At 42.0% G+C, this 22,834-nt stretch overlaps 1 protein-coding gene across 1 annotated transcript in view; it reads right to left on the bottom strand.

Moving 5' to 3' along the window:
* The window catches only part of kcnb1 (potassium voltage-gated channel, Shab-related subfamily, member 1), a 68,285-nt gene extending 45,509 nt beyond the window's left edge, over positions 1-22,776 (bottom strand). Inside the window, exons 1-2 of the mRNA XM_029775868.1 lie at positions 22,444-22,776; positions 18,979-19,646 (exon numbers count right to left, since the gene is read on the bottom strand). Of these exons, the coding sequence (XP_029631728.1) occupies positions 18,979-19,554 (576 nt within the window). The 5' untranslated portion in view covers positions 19,555-19,646; positions 22,444-22,776. The remainder of the gene's footprint in view (positions 1-18,978; positions 19,647-22,443) is intronic.
* Positions 22,777-22,834: the final 58 nt, after the last annotated feature.

The following is a 22,834-nucleotide window of genomic DNA, read 5'->3' as shown; positions in this document are numbered from 1 at the left end:
ATCCTCTCTGATGGCTTGCTATAGCAAACATAGCAGACTGGTGACCATAGACTGGTGATATCTGATCTGCACCAACCTGGGAGTTAAAGAAGTTAAACAAGATTGGTCATTGGGCACTGGAGAGAGAGAGACCCCAGTGGACAACATTTGGGTTGAGACAGTTGAACTCTGGTGCTATAATTCGCTTTAAAATCCAAGAATCCTGTTAGTCAGTTATACAGTAGCTTGCTGACTTTCCTATTTTAGAAAGAGACAGACTCAGCTACTAACTCCCTCTGTTACAGTTTTATCTCTTTTCTTCTGTACATGTAGGACCCATTACAAAAATAATCTCCTTTTCTCTTCTGAGGAATCCCAAAATGAAACCACAGGAGGACAATCCTCTTGAATTAAGTAAGGAGGCTAGAACATTTTGTTCTAAAAATGTAAGTCTTCTATAGCCCTCCTGTGGTTTGTACTGTCAGACAGCAATAATTGAGGAGGATCTCGTATGTGTGTGTGTGTGTGTGTGTGTGTGTGTGTGTGTGTGTGTGTGTGTGTGTGTGTGTGTGTGTGTGTGTGTGTGTGTGTGTGTGTGTGTGTGGTGTGTGGGTGTGAGACTGGAGCTATTTATAACCAAGTGATTTAGCATCGTCATACAGATCCATTAGCTCCCAAGATGCTATTTCACTGTCTGTGTGTGTGTGTGTGTGTGTGTGTGTGTGTGTGTGTGTGTGTGTGTGTGTGTGTGTGTGTGTGTGTGTGTGTGTGTGTGTGTGTGTGTGCGCGTGTGTGTGTGTGTGTAAGTGCGTACTAATACTCTAGTTCTAGTTGTTCTGAGCAATTAACCTACATTTTGGGTATTTTTCGGTTTTTAAATAACTAATTGGCCTACGTTGGTTCAATTATCTGAATCTCATTTCGTTCGGTTTTATTCTGTGAGCTTGATGCTCATTCTCTGTAGATATACATCAGACCAATAACCATAATACATTGCGCGCCCACTTACTTGTCCGGTCTGGGTGGAGCAGACACAGAGACCTATTTGACAGAGACAGAGAGAAGAGAGAACGCGCGAGAGGGATAGAAAGCAGTTGCTTTGCGTGGTCTCTCTACCTGAAAATACACGATCTAAGTGATTGATAGTTGGTATTCAGCAGTCATAAAAGTATGTCAGACAGCAAAGGTAGCAGCTCTATAGAGATGAGATGATGACTTGGAATTAAATAATACGTTCACAAAATAAAACAAATATTTTATAAAAGTAATGTGAATAAATGATGGTTAATAAGTGATATGCAGTAATGGGCAGTCACTACCATCATGGGACTTGTATTAGTTGTTTTATTTGTGTTGTTACAGCATTCAACCCACATAATGCATGGTGCATTTAATGTCCAAAAATATTGTCGGAATCGAAAACCGTGATCATTTTTTCATAATCGAAGCAAAACCGAACCGACCTCAAAAAGCACTAATGTCTCAGCACTAAGTTCTAGAATGGGGGAAATAAACAACAGGTCACAGGTCAGCCTACTGATCAATTGAAAAGCTGGTCTTTGTCCATGAACCCATACCACTAGAATACTAGAGTGGCTACGACTGAGCAGCACCCAGCAATCAATAGCCAGCAGGAGTCTTTGACTTGTTAAGACTCGCTCTGTACACTCCACACATGATCTTCAAATAAAAGACTTAGTAAAAAGTCTGTACATGATACCCTAGGAGTTGCAAAGGAAAATTGTGTTATGGCTTTTAAGAATAATGTAATATAACATGTAATGTAATAATAATGTAATAATAATCATCATAATAATAATGTAATAATGTGCACAGTTCAAGTCTCGACATTGAATCAGTCACTATTGACCGTTAGGATGCACTTTCTCAGAGGGAAATGTGAGCATCTGGCTGCTTCCAAAATGGCCCCCTTATTCACTATGGGCCCTTGTCAAAAGTAGTGCACTAAATAAGGAATAGGCTGCCATTTGGGACGGACCCTCTGATTCCAGGCCTGATTTATGGGGCCATGAGAAACCCAATGACAGGCGTGGGGAGAGACGCCACAGGCCGCCCAGCTCCCACGGAAGTAGTAGCAATCGTCCGGGCACGCAATCCTCCTGCTGCACAAACGGAGGCCTGTGTCTGTCTGTGTGTGTGTGAGTGCGTGCGTGCGTGCATGCATGCATGCGTGTACTAATACTCTAGTTCAAAAATGGGAAAAAGTGTGTGTGTGTGTGCGTGTTTGTGTGTGCGCGTGTGTGCACGTGTGTGCGCACGCGGCTCTATGTATGCATGTTCAACATGGAGGGCAGCGTACGACATGGCTTCTCTAAAGACTTCTTTAGTTACAAACACAGTGATCTGTCACAACAGAGTCTGCTTTTCTAAATAAACATGCCGAGCAACAACAATGTTTGATTTAGAATTCCTCACCTGACACAATGATTACTCATCACAACTCATTCTGTTTGAGTGATAGCTACTTATCACCTGCTCCCTGCTAGGCTGATTGTAAATCAACGTCATGGCCCATTGGACTGGTTGTAATTCCACAGCTGTCAGAGATACACACACACACACACACAGACGCTCATACACATGCACACACACACACACACACAAACAGCCGACTCACGGCTTTGTGTCAGTCCAGGCGTCTGTTGGCGTACATCTGATTTATGAGTGGGAATAAAGACAAACAGATTTAATTTGTCATCTAAAGTACGCATGAGAAAGGCATAATTGGAATTCGTTGCCTGGCCGTCTGACACACAATGACAGTTGACAGCACTGTCATTTGTAATTCCCCATTGCTAAATTGGACAGGGACAAAACAAAGTGAATGTGGCACTTTTATTCTTTCTGCCTTCACTTTGTTTGTTATGTTTGCTCTGAAGACTTGCCCAGAGCCAAACTCATCTAGATATTGAAATTAATGTCTCAACTTAACATCAGATCCAATTTAATGTGTCAAAGGGTAGCTGTCTGAAAAATCAACAGTTCATTGAATCTTTGACCCACGATTAGCAAAAACAAAAAGCAAACAATAAGGTCAATAATTATCAAGAAAGTGTATTTATGACACCAGACAGACAGACAGACAGACAGACAGACAGACAGACAGACAGACAGACAGACAGACAGACAGACACATATATATATATATATATATACATATATATATATATATATATATATATATATATATATATATATATATATATATATACACTGCTCAAAAAAATAAAGGGAACACTTAAACAACACAATGTAACTCCAAGTCAATCACACTTCTGTGAAATCAAACTGTCCACTTAGGAAGCAACACTGATTGACAATAAATTTCACATGCTGTTGTGCAAATGGAATAAATAGACAACAGGTGGAAATTATAGGCAATTAGCAAGACACCCCCAATAAAGGAGTGGTTCGGCAGGTGGTGACCACAGACCACTTCTCAGTTCTTATGCTTCCTGGCTGATGTTTTGGTCACTTTTGAATGCTGGCAGTGCTTTCACTCTAGTGGTAGCATGAGACGGAGTCTACAACCCACACAAGTGGCTCAGGTAGTGCAGCTCATCCAGGATGGCACATCAATGCGAGCTGTGGCAAGAAGGTTTGCTGTGTCTGTCAGCGTAGTGTCCAGAGCATGGAGGCGCTACCAGGAGACAGGCCAGTACATCAGGAGACGTGTAGGAGGCCGTAGGAGGGCAACAACCCAGCAGCAGGACCGCTACCTCCGCCTTTGTGCAAGGAGGAACAGGAGGAGCACTGCCAGAGCCCTGCAAAATGACCTCCAGCAGGTCACAAATGTGCATGTGTCTGCTCAAACGGTCAGAAACAGACTCCTTGAGGGTGGTATGAGGGCTCGACGTCCACAGGTGGGGGTTGTGCTTACAGCCCAACACCGTGCAGGACGTTTGGCATTTGCCAGAGAACACCAAGATTGGCAAATTCGCCACTGGCGCCCTGTGCTCTTCACATATGAAGCAGGTTCACACTGAGCACATGTGACAGACATGACAGAGTCTGGAGACGCCGTGGAGAACGTTCTGCTGCCTGCAACATCCTCCAGCATGACCGGTTTGGCGGTGGGTCAGTCATGGTGTGGGGTGGCATTTCTTTGGGGGGCCGCACAGCCCTCCATGTGCTCGCCAGAGGTAGCCTGACTGCCATTAGGTACCGAGATGAGATCCTCAGACCCCTTGTGAGACCATATGCTGGTGCGGTTGGCCCTGGGTTCCTCCTAATGCAAGACAATGCTAGACCTCATGTGGCTGGAGTGTGTCAGCAGTTCCTGCAAGAGGAAGGCATTGATGCTATGGACTGGCCCGCCCGTTCCCCAGACCTGAATCCAATTGAGCACATCTGGGACATCATGTCTCGCTCCATCCACCAACGCCATGTTGCACCACAGACTGTCCAGGAGTTGGCGGATGCTTTAGTCCAGCTCTGGGTGGAGATCCCTCAGGAGACCATCCGCCACCTCATCAGGAGCATGCCCAGGCGTTGTAGGGAGGTCATACAGGCATTTGGAAGCCACACACACTACTGAGCCTCATTTTGACTTGTTTTAAGGACATTACATCAAAGTTGGATCAGCCTGTAGTGTGGTTTTCCACTTTAATTTTGAGTGTGACTCCAAATCCAGACCTCCATGGATTGATAAATTGGATTTCCATTGATTATTTTTGTGTGATTTTGTTGTCAGCACATTCAACTATGTAAAGAAAAAAGTATTTAATAAGATTATTTCATTCATTCAGATCTAGGATGTGTTATTTTAGTGTTCCCTTTATTTTTTTGAGCAGTATATATATATAAGTCGGTTAGGACATCTACTTTGTGCATGACACAAGTAACTTTTCCAACAATTGTTTATAGGCAGATTATTTCACTTATAATTCACTGTATCGCATTTCCAGTGGGTCAGACGTTTACATACACTAAATTGACTGTGCCTTTAAACAGCTTGGAAAATTCCTGAAAATGATGTCATGGCTTTAGAAGCTTCTGATAGGCTAATTGACGTGTACCTGTGGATGTATTTCAAGGCCTACCTTCAAACTCAGTGCCTCTTTCCTTGACATCATGGGAAAATCAAAAGAAATCAGCCAAGACCTCAGAAAAAATTGTAGACCACAATTCTGGTTCATCCTTGGGAGCAATTTCCAAATGCCTGAAGGTACTGCACAAACAATAGTACGCAAGAATAAACACCATGGGACCACGCAGCCTTCATACCGCTCAGGAAGGAGACACGTTCTGTCTCCTAGAGATGAACGTACTTTGGTGCGAAAAGTGCAAATCAATCCCAGAACAACAGCAAAGGACCTTGTGAAGATGCTGGAGGAAACAGGTACAAAAGTATCTATAGCCACAGTTAAACGAGTCCTATATCGACATAACCTGAAAAGCCACTCAGCAAGGAAGAAGCCACTGCTCCAAAACCACCATAAAAAAGCTAGACTACGGTTTGCAACTGCACATGGCGACAAAGATCGTACTTTTTGGAGAAATGTCCTCTGGTCTGATGAAACAAAAATAGAACTGTTTGGCCATAATGACCATCATTATGTTTGGAGGAAAAAGGGGGAGAATGCAAGCCGAACAGTGAAGCACGGGGGTGACAGCATCATGTTGTGGGGGTGCTTTGCTGCAGGAGTGACTGGTGCACTTCACAAAATAGATGGTATCATGAGAAGGAAAATTATCTGGATACATTGAAGCAACATCTCAAGACATCAGTCAGTAAGTTAAAGCTTGGTCGCAAATGGGTCTTCCAAATGGACAATGACCCCAAGCATACTTCCAAAGTTGTGGCAAAATGGCTTAAGGGCAACAAAGTCAAGGTATTGGAGTGGCCATCACAAAGCCCTGGCCTCAGTCCTACAGAAAATTTGTGGGAAAAACTGAAAAAGTGTGTGCGAGCAAGGAGGCCTACAAACCTGACTCAGTTACACCAGCTCTGTCAGGAGGAATGGGCCAAAATTCACCCAACTTATTGTGGGAAGCTTGTGGAAGGCTACCCGAAATGTTTGACCCAAGTTAAACAATTTAAAGGCAATGCTACCAAATACTAATTGAGTGTATGTAAACTTCTGACCCACTAGGAATGTGATGAAAGAAATAAAAGCTGAAATAAATCATTCTCTCTACTATTATTCTGACATTTCACATTCTTAAAATAAAGTGGTGATCCTAACTGACCTAAGACAGGTAATTTTTACTAGGATTGAATGTCAGGAATTGTGAAAAACTGAGTTTAAATGTATTTGGCTAAGGTGTATGTAAACTTCTGACTTCAACTGTATATATATGTATATACGTTTTTTTGTCCATTAAAATAACATCAAATTGATTACAGTGTAGACATTGTTAATGTTGTAAATCACTATTGTAGCCAGAAACGGCAGATTTTTATGGAATATCTACATAGGCGTACAGAGGCCCATTATCAGCAACCATCTCTCCTGTGTTCCAGTGGCACGTTGTGTTAGCTAATCGAAGCTTATCATTTTAAATGGCTAATTGATCATTAGAAAACACATTTGCAATTATGTTAGCACAGCTGAAAACTGTTGTCCTGATTAAAGAAGCAAAAACTGGCCTTCTTTAGACTAGTTGTGTATCTGGAGCATCAGCATTTGTGGGTTCAATTACAGGCTCAAAATGGCCAGAAACAAAGAACTTTCTTCTGGAACTCATCAGTCTATTCTTGTTCTGAGAAATGAAGGCTATTCCATGTGAGAAATTGCCAAGAAACTGAAAATCTCGTACAACGCTGTGTACTACTCCCTTCACAGAACAGTGCAAACTATCTCTAACCAGAATAGAAAGAGGAGTGGGAGGCCCCGGTGCACAACTGAGCAAGAGGATCAGTACATTAGAGTGTCTAGTTTGAGAAACAGACAGCTCGCAAGTCCTCAAGTGGCAGCTTCATTAGCTAATACCCGAAAAACACCAGTCTCAACATCAACAGTGAAGAGGCGACTCTGGGATGCTGGCCTTCTAGACAGAGTTGCAAAGAAAAAGCCAGACTGGCTTTTATAAAAGCCAGACTCAGACTGGCCAATAAAAATAAAATATTAAGATATGAAAAAGAACACAGGCACCGGACAGAGGAATTCTGCCTAGAAGGCCAGCATCCCGGAGTCGGGATATATATACTGTATATATTTAATTTTTTATTCTTACTTAATTCTACTGCTCTAGGGTTATAATTATTGCTTGGATAAACATATTTACTATTGTAACAAGGGTCGTATAATGGGGACCAAGGCGCAGCGTGTAAAGTGCTCATATTTCCTTTTAATGATAACACTTAAACAAAATAACAAAAACGACAGCCAACAGTTCCGTCAGGTACATAGACAAAACGGAAAACAACTACCCATAAAAATCCTGGAAGAAAAACCCCTACTTAAATATGATCTCCAATCAGAGGCAACGAGGATCAGCTGCCTCCAATTGGAGATCAACCCAAACAACCCCAACATAGAAATAGAAAAACTAGAACTTAAACATAGAAATAGAAAACATAGAAAATCCCCAAACACCCCCTGTCACGCCCTGACCTACTCTACTATAGAAAATGACATCTTACTATGGTCAGGAGGTGACAACGATTATGTATTGATTTCTGTTTCACTCTTTATACAGTGCACACTGCAGAGAACACCGGAACAATTATCACTGAATTATAACAGTGAATTATTGTAATGTTTGTTAATGTGTCAATTAATCCCAAAAGGGATGGTTTACCAACAGGCGATTTGACAAGAAAATAAAATGTAATTCATTCATTCATACACAGTCAAAGGTTAGTGATATGGCAGAAGTGTACTGTCTTGAGACAGTCACTGACAGAGACAGTAAGGGGCTCTATGTCTCCCTCCTTGGATGGAGGCATACATCAAATCAAATTTAATTGGTCACATACACATGGTTAGCAGATGTTAATGCGAGTGTAGCGAAATGATTGTGCTTCTAGTTCCGACCATGCAGTAATATCTAACAAGTAATCCAACAATTTCACAACAACTACCTTATACACACAAGTGTAAAGGAATGAATAAGAATATGTACATATAAATATATGGATGAGCGATGGCTGTGCGGCATAGGCAAGATGCAGTAGATGGTATGGAGTACAGTATATACATATGAGATGAGTAATGTAGGGTATGTAAACATGATATAAAGTGACTAGTGATACATTTATTAAATCCAAGTTTTTATTATTAAAGTGGCTAGAGATTTGAGTCAGTATGTTGGCAGCAGCCACTCAATGTTAGTGATGGCTGTTTAACAATCTGATGGCCTTAGATAGAAGCTGATTTTTAGTCTCTCGATCCCAGCTTTGATGCAACTGTACAGACCTCGCCTTCTAGACGATAGCGGGGTGAACAGGCAGTGGCTCGGGTAGTTGTTGTCCTTGATGGTCTTTATGGCCTTCCTGTGACATCGGGTGGTGTAGGTGTCCTGGAGGGCAGGTAGTTTGCCCCCGGTGATGCGTTGTACAGACCTCACCACCCTCTGGAGAGCCTTGCGGTTGTGGGCGGTGAAGTTGCCGTACCAGGCAGTGATACAGCCCGACAGGATTCTCTCGATTGTGCATCTGTAAAAGTTTGTTGGTGTTTTCGGTGACAAGCCAAATTTTTTCAGCCTCCTGAGTCTGTGTGGGTGGACCATTTCAGTTTGTCTGTGATGTGTACGCCGAGGAACTTAAAACTTTCCACCTTCTCCACTACTGTCCCGTCGATGTGGATAGGGGGGTGCTCCCTCTGCTGTTTCCTGAAGTCCACGATCATCTCCTTTGTTTTGATGACGTTGAGTGTGAGGTTATTTTCCTGACACCACAGTCCGAGGACCCTCACCTCCTCCCTGTAGGCCGTCTCGTCGTTGTTGGTAATCAAGTCTACCACTGTAGTGTCGTCTGCAAACTCGATGATTGAGTTGGAGGCATGCATGGACACGCAGTCATGGGTGAACAGGGAGTACAGGAGAGGGCTGAAAACGCACCCTTGTGGGGCGGTAAGCAAATTGGAGTGGGTCTAGGGTGTCAGGTAGGGTGGAGGTGATATGATCCTTGACTAGTCTCTCAAAGCACTTCATGATGACGGAAGTGAGTGCTACAGGGTGATAGTCGTTTAGCTCTGTTACCTTAGCTTTCTTGGGAACAGGAACAATGATGGCCCTCTTGAAGCATGTGGTAACAGCAGACTGGGATAGGGATTGATTGAATATATCCGTAAACACACCAGCCAGCTGGTCTGCGCATGCTCTGAGGACGCGGCTAGGGATGCCGTCTGGGCCAGCAGCCTTGCGAGGGTTAACACGTTTAAATGTTTTACTCACGTTGGCTGCGGTGAAGGAGAGCCCATAGGTTTTGGTAGCGGGCCGTGTCAGTGGCACTGTATTGTCCTCAAAGCGAGCAAAGAAGTTTTTTAGTTTGTCTGGGAGCAAGACGTCAGTGTCCGCAACGGGGCTGGTTTTCTTTTTGTAATCCGTGATTGACTGTAGACTCTGCCACATAAGTCTCGTGTCTGAGCCGTTGAATTGCGACTCTACTTTGTCTCTATACTGACGCTTAGCTTGTTTGATTGCCTTGCGGAGGGAATAGCTACACTTTTTGTATTCGGTCATGTTTCCAGTCGCCTTGCCATGATTTAAAGCAGTGGTTCGCGCTTTCAGTTTTGCGCTATTGCTGCCATTAATCAACGGTTTCTGGTTGGGGAAGGTTTTAATAGTCCCCGTGGGTACGACATCACCGATGCACTTGCTAAGAAACTCGCACACCGAATCAGCGTGTACATCAATGTTGTTGTCTGAGGCTATCCGGAACTTGTCCCAGTCCATGTGATCGAAGCAATCTTGAAGCGTGGAATCAGATTGGTCAGACCAGCGTTGAACAGACCTGAGCACGGGCGTTTCCTGTTTTAGTTTCTGTCTATAGGCTGGGAGCAACAAAATGGAGTCGTGGTCAGATTTGCCGAAAGGAGGGCAAGGGAGGGCTTTGTATGACCTTAACGTAACAAGGAGTCACATCTCAGTAGGACAAACAGCCAAAGATAACTACATTTCATAATCAGATAACAGGTATGAGTCAGACTACATACGATTCCTCTAGAGATCCATGTAGTCACAGCCATGTAACATACCTCTCTAAGGCTCTAAGGGTTACTGCTGTAAGAACCAAACCATGACATGTAGTATTGCTCTATTGCATTGAATGCATTAGCTACTCTATCCCGCTAAATGATATGGTTTATTGACATTGCCCTCGTATGGTTAGGTTATGTAAATAGAAGTGAATGTAAACAAAAAAAGCTTGCCTGGGCTGGGAGCAGACACAGTGGTACGCCTGCGATCAGACACAATCTCATTGTGTAGTATGGCAGACGTGGGGGGGGGGGGGGGGTAGAGAGAAAGAAGAGAGAGAGAGAACGGGTAAAAGAGGGAGGGAAGCTTCTAATTGGGCCTGGAGACTCATGGAAAATAATGTGACATTTCCCTGACATTTAGCTGAAGGTGTAGCGGAGGAGCCAGAGGATATAAAGAGAGGGATTGAGGCAGAGATAGGAAGGGATAGGAAGAAGAAGGGAGGAAGGGTAAAGAAGATACAGGGTAAGAAAACCACAGACAGAAATAGCAGACATGCCAATGTCATGTCTTCATTGTTGTACGTTTCTCTTCTGTGTACTGACTGTGGACCCATGTCTACAGTATGCATAGAGTACTGAAGGTCAGGACACTTCTTCTGACTTAATGTTTAAAACTCAATAAAACACTGAATCACACAACTTAGTGTTTGGCCAGCAGCCACTGGCATGGAATAACCAAGAAATGCAAGATTCTGAATGCACATTTTTTATGCTATATGTAAGTCTATAATGTCTATGTTAACGTTTTAAATATATGTCAATTGTTAAGTATTTTCATCTGTAATGTCTTTTTCATTATGTGTCAGACCCCATTGGCGTTGGCTAATGGCGATCCTAATAAAAGTCATAAATTCTCTCTCTCTCTCTCTCTCTCTCTCTCACTCACACACACACACTCAGACTCGCACACATTGGCACACACACACACTGTAGTAGAATTCTGTAGAAAACTGTAGTATACTGTAGAATCCTATACACCACACTGTAGTATCCCTCGATCGTGTAGTGATTACTATGGACTTTTTTAGTATACTGTAAAATACTACACTACACACTGTACTATCCCTTGATCATGTATACTTACTTTAGAATGTTGTAGTATAATGTAGAATACTATACTACACACTTTAGTCACGTAGTGATTATTATAGAATTTTGTAGTATACTGGATAATTCTATACTACACACTATAGTATCCCCCTCGGTCATGTAGTGCTTACTTTAGAATTTATAGATCGATTGGCCTGCTAGCTAGCTTTACTGCTAGCTGCTAACTTTGTCAATGCTGTTTTGATTTGAACGTGCTGTCCTTGGAGAACTCATGCTAAGGATTTCCTCTGAGTTTCCCCCTCGATTGTGCAGTGCTTACTATAGAATTTTGTAGTATACTGTAGAACACTCTGTACATTACAGTGAATACTACAGTAAAGTCTGCAAAAACACTACAGTAAATACTGCAGTATACTACAGACCACGATTGGAATACATGTGTAAAGTTGTTTTGTTGTGTCATTCTCAACAAATGTCAAAACTAATTGTTTTCTCATTTGTGGTTCTATTGTGTTTTTAAATAGTCACATAAAATCAATCAATCAAGGGATACAACAGTATTGAGAGCATCCTTATTAGGGGAGGACATGCAGGAAATGTATAAAAGCAGCCCTTAGTCATGTTAAGGTGAGAGCTTTGTACCTGGAAGGTCCTTTGTGTGTATAAGCTGTATAGCGTTATTGCTGTTTGTTTATTTCTGTGAGCAACCATTTTGGGACCATGCTGTCTTGAAGAGATGTTTGGGGCGTGGTCGATTGTTCTGATTGGTGTGTTGAGTTTGACCATCAGTGAATTTATTCATGTGTGACAACATTCAAGATGTTCATTATGTAAAGCCACTGCAATAATTTCCTTTTGTTTTCAATTGGTTTGTTTGGAGAGGCTTTTCTGGTTTGTGTTTCGGGCAGTTTATTGGCAGTGCCCTGCAATAAGGTGGCTGTCTTTAAGTAGTAATTTGTATTTCTAAAATATATATTGTTTATGTGAATGCATTGGTTAACTGTTCTTTCTTTCCTACCATCAGAAGTACAGTATCGTTTGTCATGGTTTTTGGTCATCTTGTGAACTTGGCCAGCTGATTTTCTGTGAAAGCACTGTTGTATTTCAGAAAGCTATCTAGTGGAAGTAACAGATCTAAATCATGTTGCTGTACTCTTGTTAATGTGTGTTATCTGTATCAAACAAGCAAACCTAATAAACGTTGCTTATTCTTTATATCTGCTTCTGTACTGTTTCCCTTTAATGGGCCTAGAACCTGTGTTGAATGTTTACATGTTAGAATTGTAATAAATATTTTATATTTTTGTTAGGATGGTCCGTTGCATTGCTCAGAACTGTTGACCCAACTCAGTAGGTGGCCTGTCACGAACCTGTGTCTTATGTTCTAGTTGAGGCGTTCCCCTTATTAAACCGTAACTGGCGTAGTCCGGTAGTTGTGCCATTTTAACTAACGCTATTCAGCGAGTATTACTACAATATACTAAACACTACAGTAGTAGTAAATACTACAGTATACTAGCCACGTCTGCAAAAACAATTCAGTAAATACTACAGTATACTACAGTCATGTCTACAAAAACACTACAGCGAATACTACAGTAAAGTCTGCAAAAAAAACTACAGTGAATACTATAGTATATTACAGTCATGTTGCAGTGACCGTATTACCGCCACACCAGCGATCACGAGTCATGAAGGCAGTCAAATTCCACATGACTATTTAGTTAAGGTAATTAGGCTTCTCCAAGCTCTGATGCTACTGATGGTCATTAGTAGCCTACCAAACGTTCTACCTGCCTGGTACTCAGCACTCTATTGTCCCTCTAATCCAGGCCTGAGCAACTCCAGTCCTCGGGGGCCTGATTGGTGTCACACTTTTGCCTCAGCCCCAGCTAACACACCTGACTCCAATAATTAACTAATCATGATCTTCAGTTAAAAATGCAATTACTTTAAATCAGGTGTGTTTGCTAGGGATGGGGGAAAAGTGTGACACCCAATCAGGCCCAGGAGGACTGGAATTGCCCAGGTCTGCTCTAATCACTCTGACATAAATGGAAATGTCATCGAAAATCTAATCAAACACTTCATGAGAGTCCATGAGCTCATGTTGCTCTACAAAAAAGAGGAGAATCCAATCAGCTTTCTATAGGCTAGGCCTACTATATTTATTTCTCAACTTTCCTAATATTAAGCACATTAAGCACACACAAATGAACTACAGGAAAAGCGTCCTCCATTCGCTATTTAAGTGCATAGATTACATTTATTTTTCCCGGCTGACCCTGTTTCAATACAGGTGCATGATAATGGTGCATTCTACATCAAAACAAATTTCACATATGTATTATTTAGTATATGTAAAGACAAGATTAATTCAAGAATAGTCTGATGGGGATTTTAACAATAGTCGGATGGGGATTTTAACTAAGCAAAATGTATAAACATATCAACTGTAGTACTCGCGCTGCTAAAACACTCAACCACTGTTACTCACACTTCCGGGATATCTACAAGGCCCTCCCCTGCCCTCCTTTCGGCAAATTTGACCACGACTCCATTTTGATCCTACATTCCTATAGGCAGAAACTCAAACAGGAAGTACCCGCGCTAAGGACTATTCAACGCTAGTCTGACCAATCGGAATCCACGCTTCAAGATTGTTTTGATCATGCCGACTGGGATATGTTCCGGGTAGCTTCAGAGTGAGTTTATCAGGAAGTGTATAGGAGATGTTGTACCCACTATGACTACTAAAACCTACCCTAACCAGAAACCGTGGATAGATGGCAGCATTCGGGCAAAACTGAAAGCGTCAACCACCGCATTTAACCATGGAAAGATGACTGGAAAAATGGCAGAATACAAACAGTGTAGTTATTCCCTCTGCAAGGCAATCAAACAGGCAAAACGTCAGTATAGAGACAAAGTGGAGTCACAATTCAACGTCTCAGACACAAGACTTATGTGGCAGGATCTACAGACAATCACGGACTACAAAAGGAAAACCAGCCACGTCGTGGACACCGACGTCTTGCTTCCGGACAAGCTAAACACATTCTTCGCCCGCTTTGAGGATAACACAGTGCCACCGATGCGGCCTGCTCCCAAGGACTGTGGAATCTCCTTCTCCGTGGCTGACGTGAGTAAGACATTTAAGCGTGTTAACACTCGCAAGGCTGCCGGCCCAGACGGCATCCCTAGCCGCGTCCTCAGCCGGCTGGTGTGTTTATGGACATATTCAATCTCTCCCTATCCCAGTCTGCTGTCCCAACATGCTTCAAGATGGCCACGATTGTTCCTGTACCCAAGAAAGCAAAGGTAACTGAACTAAATGACTATCGCCCAGTAGCACTTACCTCTGTCATCATGAAGTGCTTTGAGAGACAAGTCAAGGATCATATCACCTTCACCTTACCTGTCACCCTAGACCCACTTCAATTTGCTTACAGCCCAAAAAGATCCACAGATGATGCAATCGCCATCACACTGCACACTGCCCTATCCCATCTGCACAAGAGGAATACCTATGTAAGAATGCTGTTCATTGACTATCGCTCAGCATTCAACACTATACTACCCTCCAAGCTCATCATTAAGCTTGAGGCCCACCCTGTGCAAGTGGAAAATAACCTCTCACTCAACGTCAACAAAACAAAGGAGATGATCGTGGACTTCAGGAAACAGCAGAGGGAGCACCCCCCTATCTAATCCAGGGGCAAATTACCTGGCCTCCAGGACACCTATAGCACCCGATGTCACAGGAAGGCCAAAAAGATCATCAAAGACAACAACCACCCGAGCCACTGCCTGTTCACCCCGCTATCATCCAGAAGGCGAGGTCAGTACAGGTGCATCAAGCTGAGACCGGGAGACTGAAAAACAGCTTCTATCTCAACGCCATCAGACTGTTAAATAGCCATCACTAGCACATAAAGGCTGCTGCCTATATACATATACTTGAAATCACTGGCCACTTTAATAAATGGAACACTAGTCACTTTAATAATGTTTACATATCTTGCATTACTCATCTCACATGTATATACTGTATTCTATACTATTCTACTGTATCTTAGTCTATGCCGCTCTGACATTGCTTGTCCACATATTTATATATTCTTAATTCCATTCCTTTACTTAGATTTGTGTGTATATGTAGTAATATGTTTAGATATTGTTAGGTATTACTGCACTGTCGGAGCTAGAAACACAAGCATTTCGCTACACCTGCATTAACACCTGCTAAACACGTGCATGTGACCAATAAAATTTCATTTGATTTGGGTGACAATATTAGCGAGTCACTTGTGAATTAATTATATATTATCACTTATAAATGATGCCCAGCATAAAAAACAATGCCTTTTTTGCTACTTTTTCTAATCATAGTCGCACACCTCATGTAGCCTAGCCAATAGGCCTATATGTTTTGATAAGGTTTGTATCACAACTAAAGTGGCCGAATAACTTTAATCGGCTTTACAAGGGGTGTAGAGCCTAACTGGCATACATAAGCAGCGAGTGAGTTTGAGGAAGATCATTTTCACCATAAAAATGCACCTTTATAATAAAAGTATGACATGCATAATTGCATTTGTGGTCACTTTTGATAGTGGTGTTTTCCGCTAATGGAACATTCACGCTTATAGCATACTACCATGTGCGCATTGCTGCGCTTATAATGTAAAGAAATAGCCTAATAGCAGTGGTGGAAAAAGTACCCAATTGTCATACTTGAGTAAAAGTAAAGATACCTTAATAGAAAAGGACTCAAGTAAAAGTGAAAGTCACCCAGTAAAATCCTACTTGAGTATTTGGTTTTAAATATACTTAAGTATCAAAAGTAAAAGTATAAATCATTTCAAATTCATTTTCTTGTTTTTTAAATTTACGGATAGCTAAGGGTACGCTCCAACACTCAGACATAATTTAGAAACGAAGCACATGAGTAGTGAATCCGCCATAACAGAGGCAGTAGGGGTGACCAGGGATGTTCTGTTGATAAGTGTGTGAATTAGACCATTTACCTGTCCTGCTAAGCCTAAAAAATATAATGAGTGTCAGGGAAATTGTATGGAGTAAAAAGTACATAATTTTCTTTAGGAATGTAGTGAAGTAAAAGTAAAAGTACTTTACACCATTGCCTAATAGTTTATCAACATTTTAAGCTAAATGTTCTGATCATTGCGTAAAAAATGATTTTTTTTATGCTGGTGGTTGTATTAATTTGAGATCTATCGCGTCCCACAACTGTCCCAGACTATGTTTGGAATAGTAGATTGACCTATTTCTTTGTTAACAGCTAAACACAGAATAGTCGCATGTGCGCACTCCCTCAAATCGTTTGGAGAAAATATCCTTTCTATTTTATTCAGCTTTGTTCAATTGTATTCTTCGTACTATAAAATAATGCCACATAATTCTAAGCAAATCTTGTCTGCTAAATGAACTAGTGTAGCCCACAGCCATTTGGCATAGCCAGATCAGGACCTAACATAAGTATAACTCAGAGTATGCTATTCTGTTCTTCTGAAATAGACTTCATTTTCTTCATATCATGCTTCTTTAGACCTGTCTAAAATAAATAATGGATTTATTGAAAGGGTGTAGGGTATATTACATGCATTTATTATACTTTTCAAATGTAGATGTTCCAAAGGTCTGCATCAGTGGCTTGTAGGACTCCAGGAGATGCTAAATGTGTTTGTTATTTAGCGGTCGATTACCGTGAGACCGACTGTTATTTGCCTGACAATCACTGGCTGACAGAATTTCGTGACCTCCACAGGCCTAGTCATGTCCACAAAAACACTACAGGGAATACTTTAGTATATAAATGTATATGGGTTTGACCAATGATCATCTGTTGATGAGTTATTGTGTGTGTGTGTGTGTGTGTGTGTGTGTGTGTGTGTGTGTGTTGTGTGTGTGTGTGTGTGTGTGTGTGTGTGTGTGTGTGTGTGTGTGTGTGTGTGTGTGTGTGTGTGTGTGTGTGTGTGTGTGTGTGTTTGTTCGTTTGATGATCCCAACATTAGCCAAGGAGACTGGTGGGTACACAAGGACCCAGCTGAAGTCCTGCAGGAAGGCTTGGAGCTCAGGATGTTGGTAAGACTCAACTCAACATGCATCAGCTGTATTATTAATGATTTTAGTAGTTTGGCTTTGTGGTTTTACATTGGCCTTCTAAGCTAAATTAGGAATTGATGAGGATGCACTTTTTCCTGTCACATACATTACAATTCTACAAAGACAAGACTTTTAATGATTCCACTCAGAGGAGTGACATAAATGTACAGTATGGCCAAACAGCTATCTGACCGGAAGCACTGCAGCCAGGCATTACGTCAAGACATTATCGTACTTAATGGGTTGTTAACTACACAGTGACCGAGCCGACTAAACTCAACTCAAAGATTTACGATGGAGTTGAGCGGCGACTAGTGTGTGCGGACTGGAGCTCCGACCTCACATAAAATCACATTGTCGGTGTAATTGCATGCTGAAATCTGTAATTTTTGATAAAAACGTGATTTTGTGTGACGGTGGAGCTACAGTCTGCCCACCCTAGCGGGCTACAAAGTGACCTTGCCTTGAGGGAAGCACTGGTGTAGGAAAAATCATTTGTCTTATGATAGAGACTTCAATACTTCCAGTATCAAGATATCAGTAACTTCAAATTGATATTTGGTTGGGAATTTGATCAGCCTGAAGTTTCAATTGCCAATATCAGAATAACTAAGACAGAATGGTATAAGATCAACCCGCCTTCAGTGACAGCCTGGATTTGTACAATCTTACAGTAGCACTACAACATAACTTCAAGTTAACCTGATAAACATTGATTGTGCATCTCATTGATGCCTGTGTGAAGGAGCCATTATGCTGACACACTGGACTTACTGATCTCATCTACTCCACAGCCTGTTTGTAAAGCACTGGCGGCTCTCACATATACAGTATCTCTCCACAGCCTGTTTGTGTGTGTGTGTGTGTGTGTGTGTGTGTGTGTGTGTGTGTGTGTGTGTGTGTGTGTGTGTGTGTGTGTGTGTGTGTGTGTGTGTGTGTGTGTGTGTGTGTGTGTGTGTGTGTGTGCGTGTGTGTGTAGTATCTCTCCACAGCCTGTTAGTTAAGTAATGCCAGCTCTCACATACAGTACCATAGCTACTTCCTATAAAGCTTCAGAAGCTGTTATCAACTCCTGGTCTAATTCCATTTCCGAGACGAGGCAAGAACAGCTACAGCTGAACAACAAAGCATTGTGTGCTCGCTCGCTCTCTCTCTCTCTCTCTCTCTCTCCTCTTTTCTCTCTCTCTCTCTCTCTCTCTCTCCTCTTTTCTCTCTGAGCAGTGTAAAGGTATGGTTATGGTCTAGCTCTAGCTGACCCATCCTGACATTGCCTTAGAGGAAGAAGTAATGAGCAGTACTGGCTGAGCTCATCCATTCCACACCTGATCACATAACTACTGGGGCTCACGGTTGGGATTATGTTGAGATAACAACACAGGAAAGGAACAGTGATTGTATTTCAGCAGGCCTCATAAGGCCCTAATATAACTTAACCCATCGTGATCATACAGAAGCTATGACTGTTATGCTGAATTCTGATCGAATCATTGATCTATTAGTCGATAGTCGCACATGTTGCATTCATCAAATCTCTCTCGCTCTCTTGCTCTCTCCCTCTCTCTCTATGCATATTTATAAATTATGAAAAGAAGTCATCATTAACAAGTTAAATGAATTCTGTCCACATATTACATTTGGAATGAAAGGTTACCTTGGCTGTGACGGACGAACTAGGCTTTTCTAGAAGGTCCCAGAGTTTCTTTCGTTTCTCGGCACAACACGTGTTGTCGAACTCTTCTCCCTCTCTGTCGTTCAAGGTGTCTTGCTCTCTTTTGAGCTCCTCGTTCATCTGTTCTTTCTTCTGGTGGTACCTGGCCTGGCAGCAGGACTCCAGGTAGATCTCATCTATGCCCCAGAAGTCCAGCTCCTGACTGAACGACAGGGCGCACATCTCCTCCATCATGTGGAGCTTACCGGTCCGGTAGAAGTTCAGAATGGACGTGAACGCCCCCGGGTGCCTGTCGAAAAAGTACTCATTCTCGTCCAAGTTGTAGTCGTCACATACCTCCATGAGTGAGTCGTGGGTGTTGCAGTCTCGTAGTTTCCCTAACCGGGTGCGCGGTAACCTATCCAACGTTCTCCAGAGGACCTCGTGTGGAAGCCCCCCAACGTTGAGCCGTACTCGGCGGTAACATGACTTGCTGCGGATGATGTCCACCGGTTCCGGGGGGAGAGATGCGGTCGACCGTGAGCCAGTCTTAGTCAACCCCATTGAGGATTTCTCCATTTTGTACTGTCAAGAGTTCCACCGAGTTCCAATTGTCCAACAGGCAAGATCCAGGCGGGGGTAAGTTACGGACTACATTTACGCTTGTGAATCTGGGTGGGGGGGGGGGTAGAGAAGGAGAGGGAAAAAAGAGAAGAAAATAGGAATAATGTTAATGACAAGAGTCTAAAATGGAGCCGGAAGCCCAGGCATTCACAATGACCTACTCAGAACATTCCTCGAGCCATGCCACAGACTCATCGCCTACTCAGAGGAGTGAATACAAAGATGATGGTACACTCTTTTTTTGGTGGGGTCCTATATAGAACCTCTTGGTTCTTTGGATGAGATCAAAGAACCTTTTACTAAAAAAGGTTCTATACATTAACCCAGTAAAGGCAAAGAACCTTGAGTGTAATGTGGATTTTAACCAACAACAGATAACCTAACAGAGTCACTTCAAACTCTGAAATGCCTTTACATTTGTTTTATCTGCATTACATTGACAATTATATCCATATTAATGATGCTGCTACATGATTTTGCCGGGTCAGAAAAATGTATAGTTGTCTCGTCCGACACCGTTCACATGTGGCAGGGGGGAGATGACAAAATCCATAGTATTTTGCAATATTTTTGCAAAGTTCGGAGTGGCAAACAGCAAGGTTCATACAAATCATGTGAAAAATGTCACGTTACATTTTTTTATGCGATATTTTCACGAGTCACATGTGATTGTCGGACTCGTGTGAACAAATCACACGAAAAATGTCAGAAGATAATAAAAAATAACTATAATCATGTGAAATTTTCACAAGTCAAACACGAGGTTTTTGGACACATGCATGACGTTTCACATGACTTTTTCCCGTGAACAAATCACATGTGAAAAATATAACTTGGGAAAAACAGACACGTCAGATATGTCGTTTTCGGACATGTGTGAAGTTTCACATGTATTTTTCATATGTTCATTTTTCTCAGCACTCAGACACATGTGATTTCCCAACATTTCACTTGTGATATTATACATTTCACGTGTGTTTTTGTAACTGGCGGGACCCCGGTCTCCTACAGAAGAAGCCAACATCTTGACCATTCAACCAAGAGGCTACTGCAACATATTAACACCACCTTTTCACATGTGAGCTGAACACTATTTCACCACCACATGTGAACTTGCAATTCCAGATGTGAAAATTGTATTTTCACATATGATTCGTTTTCACATGTGAAATTGCAATTACACTTCTGAAAGTGAGATTTTCTCATGTGAAGTTTTACATGTGAAACCGCAAAATTTCACATGTGCAACTGCAATTTACATGTGAGGTAAAAATATGTTTTAATTCACACTGAAAAAGTGATATTAATATGTGAACTCTAAATGTAATACATGTGAAAATGTTGGTTCATGTGTGAAATTTAAGCTCAACACATTTGACATGTTTTTTGTTGTTGTAAGGGTAGCTAGACAGGAAAAAGTTACTTTAATCAACCACTTTACAAGCTAGCTAACTCTTACAAAGAAATGGAACCTTTTTTTCTAAGAGCGTAATCTGCTCTGAGACCGAGGGTGCTGTCCTGTCCACGAATCCATTCTGAATAATTGGTCGGGACTCGGCAACAGCTCAGGTGAGCGCTGTCCACTCTGCACTGGTGCTGAAACGACAGCGGGCGCTTTTCACTCGACTGTGAACTGAACTAGGGCGAGTTCTCTTGGGCGGGAAAGCACGCTTCGAAATATTTAATGCTGTTCAAATTGCTGTATGACACCTAGCAAAGCAGTTCATAAGTGATAGAGCCATCATGACACCCGAATGCTGCACTCAAGTGAACCCATTTTACCTTGAATAAATAATGGACTAGAGACGTTTGCGACTGAGGAGGCCATTTTAAAACATTTTGAAGAAATGAATACATAAGGCTTATGTCACAACCATAAAGCTACTGATGCAGTACTTTCATAAATCCGGTGTTTTACTGGTGTCTCTCTACAACTCAGACCAATGCGTTTTCTCTCATCGTTCAAGATGAATTCCCAAATCAAAACCAACCATCACCTCCCATCCCTCTCTTACAGTACCCAATGGAACGCTTTGGACGATCACAGATCCATACAGCAGCAGGTGAAGGATTCTCAACAGTGTCAGTTGAATATGAATGTTGCAGCATGCTCTGTCCCGCCCTCCCTGATGATCCAGTTGCATGCATTTGCATTCAAAATAAGCTTTCAAAATCAAAGTAGCAATCCGTCTTGATTATATAAACATTTTGTATTTTCCATTCCTGACAATCAAATACTGTTGTGTCAACAAAGTTTACAAAACTTACTTTCTCTCTACAGTATACGGTATAGCCTTGAGCCATCATTGATTAAATGCATCACATGCTGTGGAGGGCCAAATAGAAAATAATAGCTTGATACCGTCTTCTCCGTGGACGTTTCTTTTGTCAATAAAGTCAGTATTGTGGATTAATCGGTTATTAGAAACCGAAATAACACCATTTATCTGCCCCGGTCTATTGGCCTGGCTATGTGACGGATGTATAGGCTACAAAACGTCCTAACGTACATCTTCAAAAAGCTGGAATTTTAATGTTAATGTAGAAACCTACCAATTCCCCTGCGATTCCCCGTGCTATGAACGACAATTCGTTAATATTGTTTTGTATTGTTTTCTTTGTTGTTGCACATTTAAGAGGTTTAATTGTTGCTCATTTGTCATCCTGTGTGTAAATGTCTATTCATGTAGAGCAGGCCTATATGACTATATTAAAAACAATGATATTGAATGAATAACAACGGCAATTTAACTATCTAGCAATACTTGTTTTATAAAGGAGACCAACAAATATGTTACATTTACAACCTGTTATTTGACTATTCGGAACAAGCCTCCCACATACCTTAACTTCAGGCTGGCTCATCCGACGGCAGCGAGAGGCAGATATGAAAACATTCAATCGAAGAGGAAAAAAGGAGGAAACGTCATTGGTTTATTAGCCTATTCCTGGGAACGGTTTCTGACCCATTCGGTTTCAAGCGGTGTGGTCTCGGTGACACTTTGGATCTCCTCCGCCTTGGACATTGTTAGATAAGGGATCCTATACACTGATTTAGCCCGCCTACCATGTTACCCGCCCACTTTACTGGAAATAATCAACAATTATGTATATTGTGAATGCACACGGTTTTCTGCTCCGGGGTCTTCCCCCGTCCGCTGTCTGTGAGAAGGGCGGCGCGACTGGTAGCTGCGCAGGTGGACCCGTAGCGCAGCAGGCAGCTTCATCGCCCGGC

This window comes from Salmo trutta, chromosome 14, assembly GCF_901001165.1.
Source record: "Salmo trutta chromosome 14, fSalTru1.1, whole genome shotgun sequence".
NCBI classification, from domain to species: domain Eukaryota; kingdom Metazoa; phylum Chordata; class Actinopteri; order Salmoniformes; family Salmonidae; genus Salmo; species Salmo trutta.
This window is presented reverse-complemented; position numbering and strand designations above follow the sequence as displayed.